We start from the raw sequence: 26092 nt of genomic DNA on the forward strand, positions 1-26092 counted from the left end.
GAAGTTGATCCAGCACCTCCACCCCACCTCCAATTCAACTGAGGACATGTTTCATCCCCTTTGGCCCAGGTACAAAAAGGACTAGCTCTGGCTCTGCCTATAAAGTTTAAATCAGGATAGGGTAGGAGCAAAGATTTAGACTTATGGGGTTTAGACTACCTCCCTTTACAGATAAGTAAACTGAGGCACAATGAGGTCAAGTGACTTGTTCAGCTATTAAGCGCTTGAGGTGGGATTGGAACCCAGGTCTTCTAGATTCAGGTAGGTCTATTGTTCTATCCACTACTCTATGCTGTATACACACACATCCCTCCCTTACAGGAGTAGCCAATAATGATTACCCTCCTTCTTTGGCTTCATACAACCTGCTGCTGTGTGGAGGGAGCTGGATGAGTAAGATGCTATGCAGGGATCCATATGGAGACCCTCACTGGCCACATAGTGCAGGGCATGGTCCCTCCCTGGAGACTCTCTCAACATGATCTCCCCACAGGTCACTTTTGGTAAGGTGTTGCCCCTTTCCTCTCCAGTATGCTGTAGCTCTCACCTCTCTGCTCCATATGGGCTAGATTCTCTACCAGGAACACTACCTGCTCACCTCCCCTGGACAATATGCCTTTACACTGCATGACAAAGCTGGAAAGTACCTTAAAAGCCATCTGGTCTGTCCTCTCTCTTAGTTTACAGATGAGGAAACTAAGGCACAGAGAGGCAAAATTACTTGTCCGAGGTCACACAAGCAGGAAAGACAGGATTTGAACCCAGATCCTCTGACTCCAAATACAACTATCCTTTCATCGTACCACACAATCTCTTGAGAGATGAAAAACAGTGGGCCAAATTTTAATAGGGGCTATAGAGTCTCTCACTTGGGTTAAAAAAAAATGGCTTTCCTTTATTGCAGGATAGAGGAAGTTGGGCTAGAACTTTTGCCTGGAGATAGATCTAATTTTTCATCTGAAAGAGATCTGGGAGATTTAGCTCATTAAAAGCTCAGTCTGCGTCATCTAGTGTATTAACAGGGCAGTCCAAAAAAGTTAATGTAATATTAGGGTGCATTAAAGAGGCCTGGAGTTGAGAACTCTACTCTGCTATCGTCTGTACTGGCCACAATGCGCCGCTTCCTTCACTTCTGAAGCCATATTTTAATAAGGGCATCACTGATAAGCTGAAGCATTTCCAGAGGATAGTGACCAGGAGAGATCATGCCATCTGAGGGTCTCCTGAAGAAATGGGGAAGGGGTGCTTATGGTGGAGAAGAGAAGACTTTGCCGGGGCAGGGAGGTACCTGGGCTCAAGTATTTGAAAAGCTGTCACGTGAAAGAGAGAGAACAGACTTTGTTCTGCTTGGCCCCAGAGGCAGAACTGGGATCACTTGGTGGGTGAGCCCCTCATGAGAGATCTTCAAATGAAGATCAGGCAACCACTTGTTGAGGACATTAGAAAGGGGCTTTTTGGAGGGGTTGGACTACATTGGACTCTGAGGTTCCTTCCAACTCTGAGATTCGAGGATTCTGTGATCTTGCCTCCCTTCCCTGCCTTTGAGTACCATGACATCCAGCTCTGGTCTAGGACAAGAGGATCCAAAGCCCTTGGAGGGTAAGACACCTGACTAGAGCTTACGGGCTTCTTTTTCATTCTATCTACTGCTGAAAGGCTTGGGGTCTCCAGATTCCTTCTGTCCCCACTGTGTTTCCCCTGAGTGTTCAGGTGCCAAGAGCCACACCTTCAGGCCAGGTGTCAAAAAGAGCGTAGGAGATCCTTGGTGGGCAGAGGTGGCACTGGCTGAAATGACAAGATTTAAGAGCAGACACACAGCCCGGCTGGGCTCAGCTCAGATCAGTCTTCCGTTGTTAGTAAATGTTTATTAAACCTGGACCTGAGCTAGGAGCTGTGAAGGATGCTGAGAAGTACATGACATAGTCCCTGCCCTCAAGGAGCGCACATTCTTTTGAAGAGGACAAGACCCTCATAATAGAAACAGTCAAGCAACAATACAATCAGGTAACAAAGGCCAAAATGACAAAGGGAGGGAAGTGGGGGGAGGGGGACCTCTGTTGACTGGAGCATTCTGAGAAGACTTCATGGAGGAAGTGGCATTTCAGTTAGACCTTGAGGGGGCTGCCTCTCCTTTCCTCCCCAGCTCTTCGATTTGGACAGGCAGAAAAGTTGGGGGGGGGCATTCCTGGTAGAAGGAATAGCATGGGCAAAGGTTTGGAGGCAGGACTGAGCCTGGAAAACTCAGGAGACCAGTCTGGTTGGGGTGGGCAACATAAAAGAAACAGAGATTTTGGATAGAAAGTTAGGTGGGGACTGCATTGAGGTATAACAGACTGAGAAATTTGGACAGCTAAGTGCAGTAGAAAAAACACAAGGTTTAGTCTGACAGCCCTGTGTGCAAATCCCCACTTTGTTACCTACTTAGTACCTATGGGACCACAGGCAAATCACTTATGGTACCTCAGTATCTGTAAAATGGGGGGGGGCGGGTGGACTAGATGACTTCCAAGTACCTTTTGGGCTCTAAATCAATGATCCTATAGATTTGCTCTCTAGGCGCTGGGGGCCAGGCAGGCAATGGAAAGGACAAAGCAGTCAGAGCTATGCATTAGTCGTTGTGTGCAGAGTGCATTGTATGTATCCAGTTCAGAATGGATAAGTGAGTGGGGAGACCAGGACCAGGAATGGGGCGGCTGAGGATGGGAGCATATTGGAGACATGTTCCATGGGAGTCCTTTGCAATTTCATGTGTATTGGAATCATCTCTCTTTTGTGGCAGATAAGTTCCCTCATGTATGCTCTATGCAAATGTAAGTAGCAAATATTAATTTATAGTGACCTACCTATTTCCCTACTCTAAGACTAGAAGCATCATGAGGCCAGGCAGTATATCTTCTATTTCTTTGTAGTTTATTCCTACAGTGCCCATGTTTATTGGTGGCGATGTGGTCATGGTGGGACAGAGATCTAGGATCACCTGGGGACCAGGGAGAGGACTCCAGAGTAGAAAATGATTACCTGGGAAAGGCTCTTTCCAAAGGATTGTGTTTGATTATGGAATTGAGGAAAGAGAGCTTGGCTGATGCCCATAGGGAGAAATTAGAATCAGGGCTTAGAGGTTCTAAAATCTAGCTAGAAGGGATTTAGCCTCCAATAGCCCCAGGGTCAATGAATGTTATCACTATTCTCTCCACTATCTTATATCTAACTGGGCCTAAAGATAAAACAGTAGACAAATTTAGGGGTTAAGCCATGTATGCCAAGTTGTGGTCCAACACTGATCTACCTGTGGCTTTTTTAGGCCGAGTACTGAGTTCAGACCTGGAATTGGAGACTTACTCTCTGTGTGACCTTGGGCAAGTAACCCTCCATAGGGCTTCAGTTTCCCCATCTGTAAAATGGGAGTGGGTGGGTGGGAGGGGCCAAGTTCTTTTCTAGTTCTAAATGTAAAACCCTCTAAAGGCCAACTGAAATGCCACCTCCTCTTACAGGAAGCCGTCTCTGATACCCTAGGCCAGGGAAGCCTTGTTTCCCCTTGTTCTGGTACCTTTACAATCATCTAATGGAGTAAGTGTGTATTAGTTACATGTTGGTATCTTACCCCCTACTAGATGGAAAGCTCCACCAGGCTTAGGGAGAATGTGTTATCTTAACACTGAATCACAAACATTCCCAGTGGCTTCAGTCCTTTGAATGTGCTACTCAATTATTTACTGAATGGATGCTTTGTTCAACCAAAAGGGAAGATGTGGATGTGGAACCAGGGTTTTGTATCCTGACTCTGACATTGTGTGACCCTGGGCAAGTCATCTCTCCTTAAGTGGACAATGCCACTTGGAATACGTCCTTCATGGATTTTTTTTTTTAAAGATCAAACAAGGAAAAAAGATGCAAATTCTCTAACAGTCAATGCTATCAATAAAAAGCACACCAATGATTATGATGACCCAGCTATGCACCTATGAATTACTTGCCTTTAAATACTCATTACCTCCATTTCTGTGTTAAATGAAAGTTAGTCCTTCCTGAGGGAGTGGCATGTATGAACCACCCAGTGGGGAAGTGGGCTTGGGGAGAGGGCAAAGGGGCCAAGCCGTGGCCCTGAGGGACAGAGCTCAATCCCACTGGTGGTGGCGTTTCCTGGCAGTGAAATCAGGGAGCCTTCTCTCTAGAAGGCCCGAGTGGGCACTGTGGTATCTAAGGGATGGAGAGGAGACCAGCGTTCAAGATGACTCTAAGGTTTAGGGCCTAGGAAACCAGGATTGTTCCAAACCTCCCAAGACTTCCTCCTTAAGCTTTATAAAGTCCAAACTCACTGGCTTTGGCATTCAAAGCCCCCTACCTGACGCCACACTGGCTGTCCCTCATGCCCAGAATGCTCTCCCTCCTCATCTCTGCCTCATGGCTTGCTTCAAGTCCCTGCTAAAATCCCTCATTCTACAAGAAGCTGATCCTCGTCCCGCTTAATTCTGGTTAGTGGCTTTGTTTGGTTGGCCATTTCCAACTGATCCTGTATATAACAATTACACATAGTTGTTTGCATATTGTCTCCCCCATTAGTCTGTGAGCTCCTCTAGAGCAGGGACTGCTTTTGGTTTGGGTTTGGCCTTCCTTTGTCTCCCCAGTGCTTAGCACGGTGCCTGCAAATAGTAGGCACTTAATAAATGCTCTAGATGCACTGATTACAATTCCAACTTAATCTCCTACTGAGGCACCCTGCATTCAAGCCAGGACAATTTCCTTCTTCACACCAGTGTGTGGTAAGTGGAAAGAAGAGTGGTCTTGGAATCAGAAGGCCTGGGTTCAAATTCTAATTCTGACAGTCAGGAGCCTTTAGGTGGTGCTGTGTACCAAACAAGGAGCCTAGAGTCAGGAAGACACGCGTTCAAATTTGGCCCCAGACATGCAATAGCTGTGTGACTCTAGGCAAGTCACTTAACCCCATTTTCCTCCATTTCCTCACCTGTAAAATGGGGGGAGCACTTGCACCAACCTCCCAGAGCTGTTGTGAGGATCAAAGGAGACAATACTAGTAAAGTGCTCAGCACAGTGGCTGGCAGTAACACTATATAAATGTTAGATATTATTATTATTACTTGTTGGATAACCCTGGGCAGGTCTTTTAACTTCCCTAAGCCCAGTTTCCTCATCTTTACATACAGGGACAATGCTTGCACTAACCCCATCTCATGGGTACTTGTGAGAAAAAGCACTTTATGACCCTAGAATATTAAAGAATGGTGAGTTATTATTACTTCAGTCTAGCACGTTTGCTTGGGTTACACCCTTAAAGCACACAACATCCTCTCCTTTTTCTATCATTACTTTCTAGCCATTATTCAAGGGCTCTGTCCTCCAGACTTCCTCCCAACATTCCTACCTCGTGCTCCTCACCTGCTGAGCTTTGCTAATCTTCCAGTCCTGACATGTTGGTGCCTCTCATTGGCACTTGGAACACAGCCTGATGTTCATGTTAACTCTTGCGTGTGTCTCGTCTCCCCAGTTTTACTGTGGTTCCCTGGGTTGTGACTGGCCTTTCCATCCATCCATCCATCCATCCATCCATCCATCCATCCATCCATCCATCCATCCATCCATCCATCCCTCTCTCTCTCTCTCTCTCTCTCTCTCTCTCTCTCTCTCTCTCTGACATCTTTCCAACCTTCTCGCCTAGAGTTCTCAACACTCACTACATCTCTCTTTAACCATCTCAAGTTGTGTGAGACTGATGAAAAGCACTTGAGGGTAATAGCTTCATGAAGACCAATGATGAGGGATTTAGATGAGTCCAATGGAGACCATGTGAAGACTGGAGTATCAAATGGAAGGGTTTGGGATGAGGAGAGTAGAAGCTACTGGGGGCAGGGGGGGTCAGTCTAAAGGAAGGGACTAGTGGGAGGGTGTTGGAGCTGGGTCCAAGGAGAATTGAGAGATGCCGATAGAGACTGGTTCCAAGGTGGATTACAACCTTTACCAATGGGTGTCTTTGAGCAGGTGTGTCCAACTCCATCCCCTCTCCTAGACTAGATGTGTGTGTAGGGATGTTGTCATGAAGATATGAAACAGGGAGCTTACATACACACACACACACACACACACTGTCCACATCTGGAGGTCTCTGATGTGTTCGAGCTCCTTCTCTCAGGCCTCTACCTGAGCTCTCTCCCCTTGGGTACTATGGGCTGGCTGTGTCCTCACCCATAGCTCAGTGAGTGTTACCCCACCTTGTTCCTCTGAAATTCTCCCAACAAGCCCATACTTAATCCATCTCCATCTCTTGCTTCTTTAGGGTCCAAGCCTTTCCCAGCTCTGTTCTCCCTGCTGCCCTCAGTTTCTCAGCTCCCAACTATGTCCCCTCCCTGTGGCTTTGAGTGCCCAGTTCAGTTATTTATGGGTATGGAACCCCAGGCTCTGGAGCCCAGAGACGAGGGGGACTTGACTTGGGCCTGTCCTCATGCTCCATTTTGGATCTGGGCTCCAGGCTGTCATCTTCACACTCTCACTCTCACTCAGCACCACGCTTCCCTTCCAATTCTGTCCAACTCTGCTGTCCCCACACTCCTCTGGCCTGGAGACCCTACTGATTTCTCTTGATCTTGAACCTTCACTGAGATTCTTCCTCTACTCCGTAGCAACTACAGCAAAGACAGCACGTACCCCTCCCCCCTGGCCTGAGGCCTTAGACTTGGGCCCTCTGGAATCAGGAGCACCAAGTATTTGCTGAATGAATATGAATAAATGAATGAATGAATGAATGAGCGAGTGAATGGGTTTTGGTTGTTTTTTTCTGGCTGAGAGACTGTTCCTCCTCCGGGAGGCAGCCGCCCTGCCACCCCAGTGGCAGCCCAGGGTGAATGAAGAATGAGGCAATAGGACTAGCAAGGAATCTCCTTTACTGGAGGCAGGTGGGGGTCAGGGGGACCAACACCTTCTGTACAGTCTGTTTAGTGTCCTGCCCTCCAGAGCCCACAGTACTGCTGACTCCTCCTGATGGGAGGCCAAGGCAGGAGCTGGGGTGGCAACAACACCCCGTGGTTAGTAGAGCATGCAAAGTCCCAGCCAACAGCTTGGGAGAGAGTAGGAGGAGAAACAGTAAAAAGCCTGAGGCCCAGGCGGGCTGGACAGAGCAGCTCTCCGGAAGGGGTACGGGGCAGGGGAGTGTGGTGGTCTTGGCTCTGAAGAGGTGAAAAGAGGTCAATGGAAGGTGAGATGGTTGGGATGAGAAGGCCAGCAGCCCGGAGCCCTATTTCCAGGGCCAGAAGAAGGACAGGACGCCCACACCCTCAAGTCAGCGGCAGCTCCAGACCAAAAGGGGGCTGCTTCAAGGGGCCGGCGTTACTTGGGGTGGGGGGTGGGGGCCAGAGTTGGCGATGCTGCCACAGGCAGCAGCTGGAAGGTTTGGACCAAGGGATAAGGCTGAGTCTCATTCCTCAGGGTGTCCCCCAGGGTCACAGGGCTGCAGGCTCCACGGGAGGGAAGAGGGGCCAGGTGAACACTGGATCACACTACAACAGAGGCAGACACAGAGATGGTGTGAAATGAGAGGTGGGGGGGAACGAACAGCATGAGAACACAGATGACACAGCATGGCAGTTCAGGACACAGCCAACATGGGGAGCCTCCCTCGTCCTCCACCTTCCTAGCCCAATACGCTAAGCCAGGCAGGGTCCCTCCTACTCTAGTCTAAGTCAAACCCAGCTGAGATCCTCAGTGCAGCAATGGGCAGGAAACCTTCATTTCCTTACATTTCCCCTCCCAAAATTTTCTAAAGCGACACAGCTTCTCCCCAAATGATGTCTGTTCTTCCAACGTCTTATTCAAGGACCTTAGCATAAAGGAAAAAGCGGGGAGGGGGTAATGAAAAGGATTGGAAAAGTCAAAGAATACTAAGGAGATGATGAGAAGGTGTCAAGGGGGAGGAGAGAGGGCCTGGGAAAGATGGGGCAGGGAGGAAGGGAAGTTCAGCATCTAGGGGAAGTGAGAGGGGGGAATCAGGGCCTGGGGAAGATGGAGTGGGGAAGTAGAGGCCAAGACCTGGGAAAGGTGTGCATGTAAAGACTGGGGAGCAGGGGAAGGTTTGGGGGATGGAAGTAAGTATAAGGCCCAGAGAAGGAAGGAAAAGAGTTAACATGTGGGGGTGGAGACAGAATCTAGAAAAGGGGGATAAGCAGAAGCAAATGGGTCCTGAGAAGGGCAAGGAGAGAGACAGAACAGGGCCTGGGGACATGATGGGGCAGAGTGAGGGGGGTGGCCTGCAGGGGCCGGGGAAGCAGAACCTGAAGGACAGTGAGGCCAGCTTTGGAGAACCCAGGACGCAAGGGCATGAAGACCATGCCTCCCCCTCCATCTCTCTGGCCTAGGCCCTAGGACCCCTCACCCCCACCCCTGACAGCTCCAGCAGCAGAACAGAGGGCAGTCCCAGGGCATAAAGGGGAATGCAGGGGCAAAGGGGGGGCATTACCTGGGTGGGATGGCCCAGCAGAGGAGCCTCCCGTGAGCCTGGGCCTGGCCCTGGTGGCTGGATGTTGGAGCCCCAGTTCTTGTCTTCCCATGGGGAAGGGGCGTCTCTGGGCAGGCTGGAGAGAGATAGCTGACACAGAAGGAGAACAGGTTATCTCCAAGCCTCCGGGCAGGAGGAGGAGAGGAAGGGAAGGGGTGTGGCCAGAGAGCTCTTCTCCCTCTACCTATCCACACCTGCAGCTCAGCAGTGTTTGTCTGCTGGCCCAGCATCCAGCCCCCAGAGGATTCTCCCCACCTTGCTTTCGGCAGGGCACTTCCCAGACACACCAAGAAGGCTGGCCCCGGGGCTGGTTGTCACCATTCCTTTTCCCTCCCTCCCCACACACAAGTCCAGAGCCCACAGAAAGCCAAACAGGTGGAGCCCACTGCAGAGTGGGGGTAGGGCTGAGAGGCAGGCAGGAGAGTAGGCAGAGGAGTAAGTCCCAACATGCACCGTGGCTCCTGTCCCATCCTAGCGGCGGCATCTTGGTGGTGAGGCCCTAGGCATCAGGATAGGGCTGAGGGGCCCCAGGTAGGGGCCGGCTGCCCCCTCACTGGACCCAGGGACAGGGAGGAAGGTCCAGGCAGCAGCTGCAGAGAACAGGCTGGGAGTCCAGGCAGGGCCCTTGGGATGGAACCACACGTGACCTGAGGTTGGGCGCAGGACACGTTGCTTAGGGCAGTGAGAAAAGGGCAGGCTGTGGCTTGGCCCAGTTGTCCTCTTGAAGAATGGAGGAGCCCAAGAGAGAAAAGGGGGCAGGACCAGGGGCAGCAGGCAAGAACTGGAAGAGCCAAGAGGCCCAAAGTCTAGGGAAGGTGAGAGCTGGCTCGGACCAAGTCCAAGGCATCAGGCTGTGGTGAAGTGGCTGCCAGCATGGATAACAGGAGAGTCCTAGAGGTGGGTGGCAAGGCAGGCAGAGAGATAGGGCCCACCTCACTCCCTCAATATACAAACTCTGTCAGAACAGCAAATATATATTAATATATTAGTCTAGTCTTTTTGGTTAAACTTTAGGCACCGCTTTGGAAGAAGAGTCTTTTTAAAAATTAAAAAAAAAAAATAAACCAAAAAAAAAAATAAACCCAGGGCACTTAGCTGGCAGATCGACCACATGCAGAGTAAGAAGGGGCAGGGGAGGGGAGCAGAGGGGAAAGGGCATGGCTGGGGTGCTTATGCCACAGCAGGCTGTGGCCCTCCCAGGGCTGCCCATTCCTCTCCCACTTCCCGCCCGCAGCTCCCGCTCAGGCTGCCCCAATCCAATGAGAGCTGGGTGGCCTCAGAGGCTTCATGGGGCCCCGAAGTGTATCGGCGGCCATAGCCTGTTGAAGAGTAGGAGGAGGAAGAGAAGGTCATGGAGAAACCAGAGCCAGTGGCATCGAAGCTCCCCCGCCGAGAGCCAGCCCGGGAGCCAGTGCGGGAGCCCGTCCGGGAGCCTGAGGTGGAACCGGAGCCGCTGACGCTATAGGGGCTATAGTAGCCCTTACTGGACTGAGAGGAGGCTTCCAGCAGCCTGAGCCCCGTGCCCTCCTCGGTCATGCTGCGGTCCATGGCATCCTTATAGGAGATCTTGAGCTTGGTCTTGGGGCAGGTGAGGTACTTGGAGTAGGAGGTGACATCACGCAGTTTCTGGGCTGTACGGGCATCGATGGTACCCTTCTGCAGGGCCTCCTCCAGCGGCACCCGGGTTGGTGTGTCGGGCTCGATCAGTCCCCCCGTCAGGTACTGCACCTCCAGGAAGCGCTGTCCTGCTTCATAATAGAGCCAGCCCTTTTTCAGAGCTTGGGCTGCGGACATTTTCGTCTTGGTCCGTGGGTCCTCGAAACCGTAGAAAGCCTTCTGGGCCAAGTTGATCCTATCCACCATGATCTTATCCACTAGCCCCTTGTTGACAGCATCAGTGACTGGGAACTTCTCTCCGGTGTTGGGGTCGATGATGCCCCCAGTGCAGGCCTGGGCCTCCAACAGTCGCTGGCCGGTGATGTTATCCACTAGGTTCCGGTGCATGGCCTCGGTGATAGACACCTTCTCCAGCGTGTCTGTGTCTAGAATTCCAGCCACCGGCCCCGTCTCCTCAGTGGGGTCCGTCCAGGAAGTCAGCTGAGTCCTGGAGACAGCTGGGCTGATGGGATAAGAAGATGAGGAGCCCACAGAGGACGACCTTGAGCGGAAACCACTCATGTTCCCTGAAAGCATGTCAGCGAATTCAGTGATGGAGAGCGTGCCAGCTCGGTACTGGTCGAGGGCTGACTGGTCGATCAAGCTCTTTGAGATGGCGTCATCGATGTCGTATTGCCGGCCAGATCGCCGGTCAATGATCATAGACTTGACCACCCCATCTGAGGAGGAAATGGTGATCTCCTCCCACTCGCACTCCTGTTCCGACAACTCGAGGTATGTCTGGTGGTCAATGAGCCCCTTGCGATAAGCCTCATACACAGACATCTCCTTGCCAGTCTCCGGATCCACGATCACCACCCGCCGCTTCCGGACAGAAGACTTTGAGGAGGTCTTTCTCTCCCGCTTTTTCTCCTTCAGTGGCAACAGGCAGAGGCCAGTCTCTGGGTCAGTGATGCATCGCTCCATCAGCTGCAAGTAAGTGAGATTTTCTTCTGTGTTGGGATCAAAGAAGCCCTTGGTGTCATCTGAGGGGTCGGTCAGGATCTCATTCATCTCCTCATCGAACAGGCCACGCTTATAAGCTATTTCCACAGGGAGTCGGTGGCTCTCCTCAGGGTCGATGATGCCCCCTGTTGCAATCTGGGCCTCTAGTAGACGGATGCCATGGTCCTTCAGAATCAAGCCCTTCTTCATGGCCTGGAAGAGGGAGATGAGCTTCCCAGAATAGGGGTCTTTGTACCCAATCACAGCCCGCTCGGCCGAGATCAATTTGTCCTTGAACTCGGGGCCCACGATGCCCATGCGGACGGCCTCTTCCACTGTGAGCTTAAGCCCTTTAATGGGATCAATAACATAGCCCGTGGCTGCTTGGGCTTCCAGGAGCTCAAAGGCAGTGCCAGGACGGATGATGCCTTTTTTCATGGCCTGGTAGACTGAGAGCCGCTCCTTGGTAGAGTCTACAAAGACACCAGCAATGCAACTAGTACCCTCTAAGTACTTCTTTAGATTCTTGGAGACCTCTTCAATGGAAGTCAGCCCCTCCTGCAGCTGGAGGGCAGTGGCCTCATCCATGACCTGGGAGCGGACCAGCTCCTCCACCGTGATCTGTTTCCGCAGGCCCCGGAAGGTCAGCTTTCGGGTATCTGAGAGGGGGAGGAGTAACTGACCGCTGTTCTCATCTCGGCGACACCGCTTCAGCAGCTGCGTGTAGCTGAGTTTCTCCTCCGTGGATGGGTCCACGTAGCTCCTGACCTCACTGGGCTCGGACAGCTGGTCGTAGGTGTCTTTGTTCAGGTAACCTCGCTGGTAAGCAATTTCCAGCGGGAGATGGAAGCCCAGGCGGGGGTCGATGATGCCACCAGTGGCCAGCTGTGCATCCAAGAGCCTCAGGGCTTCCTCGGAGGAGATCAAATCCTTCTTCATTGCCTGGAAGAGGGAAATGGGCTGCTCAGTGTATGGGTCCCGGTAGCCGGTCACCGCTCTCTCTGCTGAAAGAAGCCGGTCATGGATCTCTGGACCCACCAGCCCCTTCCTCACGGCTTCATCCACAGTGAGCCGCTCATTCTTTATCGGGTCAATCATGAAGCCAGTGGCTGCCTGTGCCTCCAGCAGGGTGCGAGCAATCTCAGAGCTAATGAGCCCTTTCTTCAGAGCCTGGTAGATGGTCAGCTTCTGCTTAGAGGCAGGTAGATAGATGCCTGCCACACAGCCACTCCCATAGAGGTAGCGCCAGGTGGTCTCCACCTCCAAGATCTCTCGGATGGTCTTGGTCCCCTCTCGTAGGAGGTTGTAGGTCTCCAGGGAAATGATACGGGCCTCATACAGATCCTCAGCGGTGATACGGCGCCGGACGTAGTCGTAGGAGTTGAGGTTCTGCTGACGGATGATCTCGGTCTTCTCAATGATCTCAATAATGATGATAATCATTCGTTCCTTTGTGACCTTCCCTGCGCGGAAGTCCTCCATCAGCCGCGTGCGCTGCTCCTCAGGGATCATGTCTGACTGCATGACCTCCCAGAGAGACATGGAGGTGCTTCCCTGGCTGCCACCAGGGATGTCAATCTGGGTTTCCTCAAACGCCTTGCGGGTCTCTTCCTCAGTGTACACCTGTGTCGTCTCCACCACTTCAGGCTTCTCAGCCTTCTTCAGAGACAGAAGGTAGAGGCCGGTCTCAGGGTCTTCCACACACCGCTGCTTCAGCTGCAAGTAGGTGAGGTTCTCTTGGGTGTTGGGGTCAAAGAAACCTTTGGTGTCATCTGAGGGGTCAGAGAGGATTCTGTTCATCTCCTCATCAAAGTAGCCACGCTTGTAGGCCACCTCCACGGGGACACGGTGACTGTTCACGGGGTCAATGATACCACCCGTGGCAATCTGGGCCTCTAGGAGGCGGATGCCATGGTCCCTAAGAATCAATCCCTTCTTCATGGCCTCAAAGAGGGAGATGGTATTGCCCGAGTAGGGGTCTTTATAGCCAGTGACTGCCTTCTCAGCAGACAGCAGCTTCTCATGAAGCTCTGGCCCTACCACACCAGCTTTCACCGCCTCGTTAACATACAGGCGCTGGTTTTTGATGGGGTCGATCATGAAGCCAGTGGCAGCCTGGGCCTCCAAGAGGACTATAGCGGTGCTGGGCCTCAGCAAGTTCCTTTTCATTGCCTGATAGATGGTCAACTTCTCTTTGGTCTCCTCCACATAGATGCCAGCAATACAGTCGGTCCCCTGAAGGAACCTCTTCACAGAGTCTGTCTCAGAGATATCTTTTACTGACTTCTTGCCATCCTTCAGCTGTTCAAACTGGGCTCTGCTGATGACCCTGGACTCAAGGAGCTCGCTGGCTGCCACCGGCGTCCGCAGGCCGCTGAATGTCAGCTTCTCCTGTCTCTTGGTCTCTGTCTCTTCAATGATGGTAATCATGATCTTAATGATTTTCTCAATAGTGACTTTGCCCGTCTTATATTGGCGGATCAGCTCCCTCCTCTGCTCCTCGGTGAAGTACTCGGAATTGATCAGCTCCCAGATGGTGATTGTCCTTCCCTTGAAGCTGCCAACTGGAACCTCAACTGTGGCTTTTTCGAAGGATTCCTTGGCTTGGAGGTCAGTGTAGATCTCTTCCTGTTGGGCACGGATGGCTTTCTCTGAGAGAGGCAGTAGATAGAGGCCTGTCTGTTTATCTGTTCGGCACTTCTTCTGCAACTGGCTGTAAGTGACACGTTCTTGGATGTTGGGGTCGTAGAAGGCCTTGGCACTGTCTTTAGGAGTTGAGAGAGCCTTGGTCATCTCTTCATCTAAATAACCCCGCTCATAGGCAACATCCAGGGGGACACGGTGACTCTTCCCAGGGTCGATGATGCCACCAGTGGAGAGTTGAGCATCCAGCAAACGGAGGCCATGGTCCCTGGGAATGAGGCCCTTCTTCAGCGCCTGGAACAGGGAGACAATCTGCCCAGTGTAGGGGTCCTTATACCCAGTCACAGCTTTCTCTGCGGAGAGTAACTTCTCATGCAGCTCTGGGCCCACCAGGCCAGATTTCACAGCCTCATCCACCGGCAGCCTGGCATTCTTAAGAGGGTCAATGATGTGCCCGGTGCCGGCTTGGGCCTCCAAGAGTGACAGGGCCACCTCGGGCTTCAGCAGGTTCTTTCTCAGGGCTTCATAGGGGCTCAGCTTTTGACCGGTCTCCTCCACCCACACGCCAGCAATGGCGTTAGCTCCACGCAGATACTTCCTCACGGACTCGACCTCGGCCACCTCCTGCACTGTCTTCTTGCCCTGGCTCAGCTGATTGTAGAGATCCTTGTCGATGACCTTGCTCTCAAGCAGCTCGATGGCTGGGACAGGGGTGCGGAGGCCCTCGAAGCACAGCTGGCTTTTCTTCTCATGTTCCTCCACAACGGTGATGACAATCTTGATGATTTTCTCCACGGTGATCTTGCCCGTCCTGTACTGCCGGAGGAGGTCTCGCCGTTGGTCCTCCGTGAAATACTCGGAGTTGATGATTTCCCAGATGGTGACCGTTTTCCCGTGGAACCTGCCAAAGGGGGCGGACACGGTTGCCTTCTTGAACACGTCTCTGGCTTCGTTGTCAGTGTAGACCAGTTCTCCCCCTTTGGCTGCTTTGTCCGTGAGAGGCAGGAGGCAAAGGCCGGTCTCTGGATCGGTGACACAGCGCTCCAGCAGCTGCAGGTAGGTAAGGTTCTCGTGGGTGTTGGGGTCAAAGAAGCCTTTGGTGTCGTCAGAGGGGTCAGACAGAGTCTTTGTCATCTCTTCATCCAAGTAGCCGCGCTGGTAGGCTACCTCCACGGGCACACGGTGGCTGTGCACGGGGTCAATGACGCCACCCGTGGCAATCTGGGCCTCCAGCAGCCTCACGCCGTGGTCCTTGACGATGAGGTCCTTCTGCATGGCCTGGAAGAGGGAGATCTTATCTCCAGTGTACGGGTCCTTGTAGCCGGTCACCGCCCTCTCCGCGGACAGAAGCTTGTTGTGCAGCTCCGGCCCAATGACGCTCTCCTTCACCGCCTCATTGACAGACAACCTCTTGTTCCTGACGGGGTCGATGATGAAGCCGGAAGCGGCCTGGGCCTCGAGCAGGATGAGGGCGGTGCCGGGGCTCAGCAGCTGCTTCTTCATGGCCTTGTAGATGCTAATCTTCTCATTGGTTGGCTTGAGCAGCAGCCCAGCAATGCTGCTCCTGCCCTGGAGGTACCTCCTGATGTCTTCTCTCTGCGACAGCTCCGTCACTGTAGATGTGCCATCCACCAGTTTGTCCAGCTGTTCCCGGCTCAGGATGCCGGCCTCCTCCAGTTTCTTGGCCGGGACCTTCTGACGTAGGCCATCAAATGCAAACTCAGGTTCCCCATTTTGTGCCAGGCCATCGACTGCATCTCGCCCATTGGGCAGGGCCTTGGCCTGGGTCACCCTCTCCTCAGTTTGGATCATGACGGCCCGGGTCTGGGCCAGAGCTGCCCGGTGCTCCTCCTCCAGCCTCTCCAGCTTCTCACGTAGCTTCTGGTTCTCGTCGGCCAGGAGCTTCTCCTGCTGCTGTCTCTGCTGCTCCAGCTGCTGCAGCTCTTCCTGCTTCCGTCGGACATTGTCCTCTGCCTCCTTCTGCCTCCTCTTGGCCTCATCCATGCTGGTGATCAGCTGCTGCTTCTCCTGCTCCATCTGCTTCTGCTGGCGTTCTTGCTCAGCCTTCAGATTCTGGGCCTTGTTCACCTCCTCCTGGAACAGTTTCTCCAGCTTGGCTTTCTCCTCCTCAATGAACCGCTCCCTCTGCAGCAGGCTGTCCTTCTCGGTGAGGAAGGTCTGCTGGAGCATCTGCGTCTCATGCAGCAGCTGCTCCTTCTGGGCCATCTGCATCTGTAGTAGGCGGGGATGAGAGAGTTTTCAGGTCAGACCGAGCCTGCTCCCCAACCCACCGAACAACAGAACACAGCTCAGCTTGGCTCAGCGACTGACTGGGGGAACAGAGGCAAGGGACAGGCCATAGCATTAGTGGCCTGAACCACGGGCGCATGTTAGAAAGAAAGGCGCTTCTAAAGCACACATCTTAGCATATTAGAAGGAAGTAGACACCCCCAGTCAGGTGGGGAAGGACAAATTGACTTAGTGAAAACCAGGAGACCACAGACACTCGGCCAAATATCCAACGTTACCAATACAACGGTGCACCTCTTAGGGCCTTCGAAGAAGGAATCAGACATCCATAGTTCAAGTAGGAAAGGACAAATTGACTTAGGAACAACCAGGAGGCCACAGCTACTTGGCCAATTGTCCAGTGTTACTGCTACAATAGGGCAGTTGTACTGGTCACTTAGAGTGCCTTTAAGGACTGAGCTGTACTAGGAACAATGGAAGTGATAACCATGAATGGTAAGGAATAGTTTGAGTGGGGCTAACGACTGGATCCAAGGGCCAAATGAGAGCCACTTACCCTGCTGGAAGGTAGGACTATTCCTGTGTGGTCAGACAGGGACAGGGGAGGTGAAGTGGGGGAGGAAGGGAGAAATTAAAAAAAACAAAAAACCAAAGTGGGGGATCGATCTGAGACTTCTCTCGGGAAGTGTCTCCCTTAGGGAATCCCAAAGACCAGCCCTCAGCCTGCCAAGGGCCTTGTCGGCAAGACTTTAACCCCAGAAGAAAGGAGAGAAGCAAAGATACCTCTTCCGACTTATGCTGGAGCATCTCTGCCTCACGCTTCAACTTTTCCTTCTCCCTCTCCAGCTCGGCGATGGCATCTTTCAGCTTGTCGGCGTCCTTGTCGCTCTGTTGCCTCTGGATCTCCAGGGTGTGGACCAGCGTCATCTTCTCCCTGGTGGCCAGTTCGGTGTGGTGGAGCTTCTCGCCGATCTCCTCGGCCTGTTTCTTGAACTTCCGGGCGTCCTCCTCCGCCTTGGCCTGCGCCAGGCTCATCTCGGTCACCTGCAGCTTTAGCCGCTCGGCCTCGGCACTCATCTCCAGCTGGCGGCGGCGCTCGGCTTCCAGCGTCTTCTGGAAGCCCTCGGTCTCCTGTGCCAGGCGCTGCTCCATCTGCTCCTTGTCCTCCTGGAGCTTCTTGGCGTGTTCTTGGGCCAGGTCCTTCTGCTTCTGCAGCATCTCGGCCTCGGCCTTGAGCCTCGTGGCCTCCTGCACGGCCTGCATCTTCTCCTTCAACATCTTCTCCGCCAGCGCCCGCTGCTGGGCCAGGTCCTCTTCGGCCAGCTTGCGGAGCCGCGCAGCCTCCTGGGCTTCCACGCTCAGGCGGGCGGCCTCTTCGGCCACCTGCTTCATCTTCTCCGCCTCCTCCACCAGGAACTTCTGGGTATTGTCCTTGTCCTTCAGGATCAGCATCTTGTTCTCCTCCTCGATGCGGGCCTTCAGCTTCACCAGCTCCTCCATCTGGATCTTCACTTTGAAGAGCTCCTCCTCCACCTGCGTCTTCTGCCGCATGGCGTCGGTCACCTCCTCCTTCAGGCGCTGCAGCTCCTCGTCCAGGATGTCCTTCTGGTGGTCTGTCTCCTCCAGCTGAAGCTTCACCTTGGTCAGTTCCTGTTCCACCTGAGCCTTCTGCCTCAGGGTCTGCTCCGCAAACTTCTTGTGTTTCTCCATCTCCGCGTCGGCAGCCTGTTTCTGCCGCAGTGCCGCCTGCTCGGCCTGGGCCCGTTTGGCGGCCTCCAGCTCCGCCTCCTTGCGCAGCTTCTCTGCGGAGGCCTGGGCCTGAGCCTGAGCCTGAGCCTGCTCCTCAGCCTGCTGCTTCAGGCGCTCGGCCTCTTCCACCTGCTGCCGCGACAGCGTGGCCTCGTGTTCCGCCCGGTGCCGGGCCTCCTCGGCTTCCTCGGCAGCTCGCTTGGCCTTCTCGGCCTCCTCCCTCAATTTGTCCAACATGCTCTGCTCTTGCCGACGGGTCTGCAGCATCTCCTGCTCCTTCTGCTGCACCGCGAACACGTGGGCCTTCTCCTCAGCCTGCAGCCGCTTCTGGGCAGCCTCCTCGGCCAGCTGGATCTGCCGCTCGGACTCTTTTTCCGCCAGTTCCTTTTGGCGCTTGGCCTCCTCCACCTTGGCTTTGAGGCGCTCCACCTCCTCCAGGGCAGCCTTCCTCTGCCGCGCGGCCTCCTGCTCAGCGGCAAGGATCTTCTTGACCTTGTCTTCAGCCTCGCGGCGCCGGGCTTCCTCCTCCAGTGCCAGCTGCCGCTGCTTCTCGGCCTCACGCTCAGCCTGCTCCTTGCTCCTCTGGATTTCCTCCGCGCTGCTCTTGATGCGCCCCAGCTCCAGCTCCAGGTCTGTCTTGCCAGCCGAGGCCTTCTCAAAGTTGATCTTGAGGATGCGGATCTCTTCTTCGATGATGCGCCGCTGCTTCAGCGTGTCATCCACTAGCCCCTTCTGGCGCTCCAGCTCGCTCTCGGAGGACTTCTTGAGCAGGGCGATCTTCTCCTCGATGTCAGCCTTGTGCTGGGCCGCCTGCTCCTCCAGCAAGCGCCGCTGGTAGGCCTCATCCTCCGCCAGCCGCCGGAGGCGTTCGTTCTCTGCCTCCTTCTCCTTCAGAGCAATCTCTGCCTCCGTCTTGAGCCTCGTGGCCTCACTGATGGCAGCCAGCTTCTCCTTGAGGATGCGTTCGGCCTCTGCCCGCTGCCGGGCCACGTCCTCCTCCGCCAGCTGCCGCTGCCGCTTGGCCTCCTCTGATAGGGCCCGCAAGCGAGCAGCCTCCTCCGCCAGCTCCCGGAACTTGCTGGCTTCAGCCTCCAGGCGCTGCTTGGACTTCTCACTGGTGGAGCGTGACTCCTCTTCAGTCTTGGCCTTGCTCTCCAGGAGGATCTCCATTTCCGCGCGTACCTTAGCCAACTCCTCCTCCACCTCTTTGCGCTTCTGAATGGCCTCATTCACCTCGTTCTTGAGGCGGAAGAGCTCCTCCTCGAGGAGCAGCCGCTGCTGCTCCCTGTTCTCTGTCTCAGCCTTCAGCCGGATCAGCTCCTGCTCGGCGGAGAGCTTCTGTTGGGCTGTGCCCTCCGCCAGCTTCCGCTGCTTCTCCAGCTCCTGCTCCGCCAGCTCCTTCTGCCGCAGGGCCGATTCCTCCGCCTTACTCCTCTTGCGGGCCTCCCGCTCTGCGTCTTCTTTCTGTTTCTCAGCCTCCTCCTGGGCAAGGGTCTTCTGGTGGGCAATCTCTTCCGCCTGCAGTCGCATGCGCAGGGCATCGTTGGCCTTTGCCCGCCACTTCTCTAGCTCCCGCTCGGCCTCTTCCCGGAAGCGCTCGGCCTCCTCCTGCTGTCTCTTCAGGCGCTCGGCCTCCTCCTGCAAGTGGGTGACGGTGATGTGCTCCTGCTTCAGGCTCAGCTCCAGCTGGGCCGTCTTCTCCGCAAAGGACATGCGCTTGCTCTGCAGTTCCACCTCTGCGCTCCGCTGAGCCGTCTCCAGGGCCACCTGCACCTGCCGCTCCTTTTCAGCCTCAGCCTGTTTCATGCGCCGCTCGGCCTCCTCGGCTTGCAGGCGCAGCTCCTCCAGGGCCTGCAGGGCCCTCTGCTTCTCCCGGGCAGCCTCCTGCTCAGCCTGGATTTTCAGCCGCAGCTCTTCCTCCGCCTGGCGCTTCTTCTGGCTCTCCTCCTTCACCTGCCGACGTAGGCGTTCGGCCTCCTCCTGAGCTTGTTTCTTCTGCAGCTCGGCCTCCTCGGCCCGGGCCCGCAAAGCCTGTAGCTCTGACTCAGCCCCGCTCTTCTGACGCTCGGTGGTCTCCAGCTGCAGGCGGATGACACGGATCTCTTCCTCAATCCGCAGACGGTTCCGCTCGGCTTCCTGCACCTGCTGGGCCTTGGCCTTGATCTCCAGGTCAGAGTTCTGCCGCAGCTGCTGCAGCTCCTGCTGGATGTTGAGCTTCTGATGCTCGGCATCCACGGCGACCACCTCCCGCCGAGCCACCTCCTCCTGCATGCGTCGCTGAAGCTCCTGGGCCTCGCGCTCCGCCTGGGCCTTGGCCTGGGCGTGGGCCTCGGCCAGCTGCCTCTGCTTCTCCAGCTGGGCCTCCACCTCTGCCAGCCGCTGCCTCTCCTCCGCCTTCAGCTTCTCCGCCGCCCTCTGAGAGGGAGGTGGGCAAGGCAGGGCAGTGTGGGGTGGGGAGAGAGGGAAAGAACCACAAAGAAACGAAAGTGAACAGACAGCAGGGAAATCTGCCGCTCGATGAGCAAATCAAATGGGGGAAAGGGACTGGAAGGCAGACAATGGGGGAGGCAGGGCAGGGGAGACTGAGCCCCAGGCCTGGGGCCACACAAAGGAAGACACAGCACTGCAACAGTCCACTTAGTACAGCAAGGTGATGGGATGGGAGATGGAAGGCAATGGGATGGATGGATGGATGGGGATCCAGACGTGAGAGGACAGCTCTGGGGATCGACAGGACAGGACTCTCCATCATCAGAGAAAACAATCCACAGATGGAACATGCACCAAGCCCGAGGCAGATGGGAACAGCATGAGAGCAGCCTGCACCCCCTCTCCATGCTTACTGGCCTGGTGGGAGACCAAGGCTTCCTTCCTTCCCCCGCCCTTGCCACAGGATGGACAGACAGAGATAGACAAAAAGCAAAGCACCAACACCATGTGCGTGTGCATGTGCGTGTGTGTGTGCATGTGCGTGTGTGTTCGTGCACATACTGGGAACTAACTGCCTTTCTCTTTTTCCCTTTTCTCCTAAGCTCTGTTGGGAAAGTGATACTGGGGATGTGGGCTGGTCTCCTCTATCTTTTCTCAACTTTCTCTGGGGAAGCAAAGGTCCCCATCTATCTGTAAACAGTCTTGGTTGGTGGCTTTGGAATCATGGGGCAGACAAAAGAACTTCCTTAAGCCCTCACTGCCTTCCAGGGGTCCCCAGAGTGGAGCACAATGGGGTGGGGATTCCCCCTCCCCACTTCCTCCAACCTGTGGCTCTGCCCAACAGCCACCTTCCTTTTCCTGGGAGTTATGGGGAAGGTAGGTACGCTGATCAGGTGACAGAAGCACAGGCCAACCTGGTGGCTACAACAATTGATGGGACAAGGGGTCTTGGGCCGGAAAACAGCGAGCTAGGCCGTAGTGAGGGCGGGAAGAGAAGGAACTGTGATTGTATGAGGTGTGCGGATGGAGCAAGGGCAGAGGATCATTGATGGTACCGAGGAGGCGCTGATGGGGAAAGGGGAAAGGAAAGGGCACTGGAAGCCCCCGGGGGGGGGAGACACCGAGGGGAGGAGTCATGCGTCCAGGGCAGTACCTGCTGCAGAAAGGTCAGAGTCCTCCTGGGTTTTTACCCTCCATTAGATCCCAAACAACACAAACATTCCCCCAGACAAAGCTGCCAAGCGGCGAGTCCAAGAGCAAAACCCAAGAGTTAGAAAGAAGGGAGCACACGGGGGAGGGAGGAGGAAGAGGAGGGAAGAGGGAAGGGAATGCTGAAAAAGAAGAGATAGGGGAGAGACCCAACAAGCTCCAGCAGGGAAGGGGGCCTAGGGAGCACTGCAGCCTGGGCCAAGGAGGAAGAGAAGGTGGGCAGGCAGCATCTGAGCAGGGGACGGGCTGAAGAAGAGGCTGTACTAAGTGTGTCTGAGAAGTGCTTCCCATTCTTCCCTTCAGAGCCAGGCTGGAGGCTTCAGGGCAGAGGGAAGACCTGAAGAGCAAGGAACCCACTAACAGGAACCCCCCCTGCATCCTGGGGGGCTCTTCTTGTCTCTCGGCTACATCTCAAGGCCAGCAGGGCAGGGGAGCCGGGGTCTGAGTTAGCAATAGCACATAACTCTCAGGGTGCTGACTGCTGGGAAGGAAGGCTAGCTGCTCCCTCCCACCCTGGGAGAGTCCCCTCCCCTCAGCCCATACCTCCTCCTCCTCCAGGCGCCGAAGGGTCTCAGTGATGAACTTGATGTACTGGCTTGTGAGGGTTGTCAGCTCGCTGTAGCGGGTACGAAGATCCACGTACTAGAAGAGAGCAGAGGCAGGTGACCTCACGCGGGTGTCTGTGGGGCAGCTGTGTCCCGATACAGCCTCCCTCACCGCCATCCCCGCAAACACACTCACGATGTGCACATACACACATATACAACGCATACACATATACACCTATGCTCAAACCTCGGAAGCAAAAGGAGGTTCAGCCCCAAGCTGGAAACCCAGGGGCGTGGGGGTGGGAGGCCGGGCCAGCTCTACCATGGAAGGGTCACACAGGATCGTAGATTCAGAGGTGAAAGGGCTGTAAAGGTCATTCAGACCAACCCCTCTGGCCCACAGGTCAGAAAACTGAAGCCCAGAGAAGTTTAAATGATCCATCCAGGGTCATACAGGGAGTAAGAATGGAGAGTCAGGCGCCAAGAATGGGTCCTTTGGAATTCAATTGCACCTCAGGGTACGGGTGGCTTACTGCTCGGCAGAAAGAACCATAAAGGTCTCCCTTCTTCCCCTAGCCCGACCTTAGCCCCAGGGACCAGCAAAGCCAGGGATCTTGGAGCCCACCCATCTGGCCTCCACCACACTGGGCCTCACCTCCTGGATGACGCTATCCGACACTGACTGGACCTTGGGTTTCTTGGCAGGGGAGGCCACAGGCTCCACCTGAGCCTTGTACGTCACCAGCTGTAGTTCATAGTCCTGTAGGAGACAAGAAGATGGTGACTTTCAGGATGACAAACTTGTTTGCTCCCCGCCTGCTGTGGGAAGTGTACAAGCAGGGAAGCACTTTTGTGGTTTTGCTGTTGTTCACTTTGTGACTCCATGTGGGGTTTTCTTTACTTTCTTTTTTTTTTTTCCCAGGGAAATGAGGGTTAAGTGACTTGCCCAGCCAGGATCACACAGCTAGTAAGTGTCAAGTGTCTGAGGCCAGATTTGAACTCAGGTTCTCCTGAGTCCAGAGCCAGTGCTTTATCCATTGCGCCACCTAGCTGCCCCCGGTTTCGCTGTTGTTCAAAAAGATCAGATGAGGATGTAGGAGGCTACAGACATCCTCGAGTGACAAACAGGTCCCTGTCCTAGGCCAGTTACAAAGGCTCCAAGCACACCATGTCCCACATGCATGGTCCTAAACCATCCTTTCCCCCCCCCCCTTTTCTTTTGGGCCTCAGTCTTTGTCTGAGGCAGCTAGGTGGCCCAGTGGATAGAGCACTGGATTTGGAAGACCTGAGTTCAAATCCAGTCTTGGGTACTTACTAGCTCTGTGAGCCTAAGCAAGTCACTTAATCTGTCTACCTCAGTTTCCTCATTTGTAAAATGGGGATAATAATAGCAACTCCTCTCAAGGGGTATCGTGAGGATGAAATGAAATAATTGTAGGGTGCCCAAAGTGCCTGGCACATAGTAGGTTCTTTTTTTCCCCCTTTGGTGAGGCAATTGGGGTTAAGTGACTTGCCCAGGGTCACACAGCCAGTAAGTGTTAAGTGTCTGAGGCTGGATTTGAACTCAGGTCTTCCTGACTCCAGGGCCAGTGCTCTATCCACTGCGCCATCTAGCTGCCCCACATAGTAGGTTCTTAATAAATGCTTAATTCCTTCCTTCCTTATCTAAATAGTGACTATTTCTCTCCTGAGCTCCTGCAGTTTCTTCAGTGACATCTCTCAAGCCCAGCTTTATAAATTATCTTTCTCATGTCACCCCAAATCATCAAAGGATTCTAATCTCCCTAGTGATCAGGGCCAAACACTGGATCAGTTTCTACTTCCAGCCTCCTTCTCCCTGCGGGATAACGGATCATAGGGTCAACCAGAAGGGATTTCAGAAAGCCATTGCATCCAAACCTTACAGATGAGGAAACTGAGACATACAATGGTTAGGTGATTTACCTAGGGACACCTAGCTAGTTTGTGAGGCAGGATTTAAACCTATATCTTCCTAACTCCCAAGTCCAGGGTCCTATCCACTGAACTATGCTCCCCCTCTGGGTCCAAGGAGCTGTAACTGTAAGGAGCTGATGGGAGTAACCCAGGGGCCTACAAGGAATGAGCATCTACCATAGGTGGCCTCCATGGAATCTTTCTCAGTATTTAGGAAAGGGAAAGCAGGGGTGCCCGAAGCTCAGAGGTGGGTCTCAAGGTCCTCACCTTGATGGCATTAATGTATTGTTTGGCATACTTCTGACACTCAGCAACTTTCTCTCCTTGTTTCTCGATCTCTTCCAGGAGTTTCTGAGAAAGCAAAGCCCACTGGGTTCAGTTCTTGCAAGAACAAGGTGACCACACACAGTTCTCCCTTAACTCTGACCCCTTCCCCTTCCCCCAAAAGCCCCTATGGAATTCCTTACCTCAGCAGGAGAAGCGCTTCCTGAGCTTGTGATGGCCAAGCACAGCCCTCCCCAAGCCTCCCCGCTCAGTCTCAGACCCCAGTGCTGACCTTTTCCTGCTGGAGCTGCTCACGGACCACCTGGCTATCCGCCAAGGGCACAGCCTGAATCTGCTCCTGCCGCTGCTTGGCGCTTATGAGCCAGGCGTTCAGGGGCTCTGCGCTCTCACGGTAGTAACGCAACTGGCGGCCCAGCTGATCCAGCTCTCGCTGCCGCAAGTCAATCTGGGCCAGCACGGCCTGCCAGCGCTCTAGCAGCTGCGTGACCCGCTCCCGCCAGCGTTCCAGCTCGGCGTCCCGCTCCCCGTGTTTCTGCTGCATCCGCTCGCCCACCTCCTGCGCTGCCCTCAGCTCCTCATTCAGCCCCACAAAGAGCGGCTGCTGGGCCTCCACCTGGGTCCGTAACTTCTGCTCCAGGGAGAAGTGGTCATCAGCATGGCCCAGGCCATGGTGGCCACTCCCCTCCTTCCCTATCTTCCAACCCTGCCCCAATAGAACGGTTAAGGAAGAGGAGGCCAGAACTCAGAGAAGGGGGACCTGCTGAAGGCCTGTGGGGGGCTAGGGATGAGATCTGAGCTACTGGAGGGCAGATTAGGAGCAATGATGGATGGCCATTCGTTTCTTTTCAATGGACCAAGAGCTGTCCAGTAACAGAATAGACTGGGTGGCTTCACTGTAGCCTGTATGTCTAAGGAGGCGGGGGGGGGGGGGGGGGGCAGGATTTCTAGAGGATCTCAGAGTTCCCTTCCCCTCAAAGGTTCTTTAACTATGGCCTAGGGTAGGGCGGCTCAGAAGCCTACGGCTCCAGACCAGCTTGGACCAGGTACCTTCATCTCCACCTTGGTGGCCTCCAGCTCTGAGAGATCGGCAGGGACATTCTGCACATCCTTGAGCTGCTCCTCATAGGTACGCAGCACCTCCTCTGCACCCTGGGTGCTACGGATCACGAGGCTGATGGTCTTGAGCCTGTGAGTAATGGGAGCCTAGGTGAGACCGGGAGGCAGTCCCAAGAACCTGAGCACAGGAAGGGAGGACTCCAGTGCTCCTACTCCCACCCCCAAGAGGCAGAGTAAGAAAGATGACACTCACTTCTCCAAGTAGATGGAAGACAGGCTGCGCACCTGGTCCAGCTTGCCCAGAGTCAGGTCCAGCTCAGAGCGAAGGGCAGGGGCTCCAGGGGAGGGCTCGGGTTGGGCAAGCACCTTCTCTGCCTTGGCAGAGAGCTTGGTCACTCCCTGGCCCAGGCCTTCTACCTCTGCCTGTAACTTCTGCAAGGGGACACAGAGATGGGAAAGCTGAGAAGGTGTGAAAAGAGACTGAAATGGAAACAAGGGGCAAAAGGAGGGAGGCAGATGCAGAGACAGAGAGGGAGATGTATAGGCAAGGGAGCCAGGGGAGGGCAGAGACCTGGAGAGAGACAGACCCAGACCAAAGGGGAGAAAGACAGGAGAAGGATAAGAGAATATTCAGAGCCAAGCCTGTGCCCAAGGAGATCCAGGATCATTGGGGTAGGACCCAGAATGGCCTGAGGAAGGGTGTCAGCTGGGGAGTAGAGCAGCTGGCAGACTAGAGGCTGAGGAGGCAGGAGGCAGGGAGGAAGAAGAGAGAGAAAGAGGAGAGAGAGAGAGAGAGAGAGGGGAAAGAAGGCAGGAGGGGGAAGAGGAAGGAGAGAGAAGGGGAAGAGGGAGAGAGGAAGGATGAAAAGAGAGGGGGAGGGGAAGA

The 26092-nt window shown here is 54.5% G+C and overlaps 1 protein-coding gene across 1 annotated transcript in view; it reads right to left on the minus strand.

Annotated features, from left to right (window-relative positions):
• Positions 1 to 6767: 6767 nt before the first annotated feature.
• PLEC (plectin) overlaps positions 6768 to 26092 on the minus strand; it is an 82821-nt gene continuing 63496 nt past the window's right edge. The window contains 9 exon segments of the mRNA XM_043975003.1: positions 6768 to 7505; positions 8462 to 15976; positions 16778 to 20158; positions 21926 to 22024; positions 22586 to 22690; positions 24133 to 24216; positions 24422 to 24778; positions 25198 to 25336; positions 25460 to 25638. Coding sequence (XP_043830938.1) covers positions 9671 to 15976; positions 16778 to 20158; positions 21926 to 22024; positions 22586 to 22690; positions 24133 to 24216; positions 24422 to 24778; positions 25198 to 25336; positions 25460 to 25638 — 10650 coding nt within the window. The 3' untranslated portion in view covers positions 6768 to 7505; positions 8462 to 9670.

The sequence above is a fragment of the Dromiciops gliroides genome, chromosome 1 (genome assembly GCF_019393635.1).
Source record: "Dromiciops gliroides isolate mDroGli1 chromosome 1, mDroGli1.pri, whole genome shotgun sequence".
Lineage (NCBI taxonomy): Eukaryota > Metazoa > Chordata > Mammalia > Microbiotheria > Microbiotheriidae > Dromiciops > Dromiciops gliroides.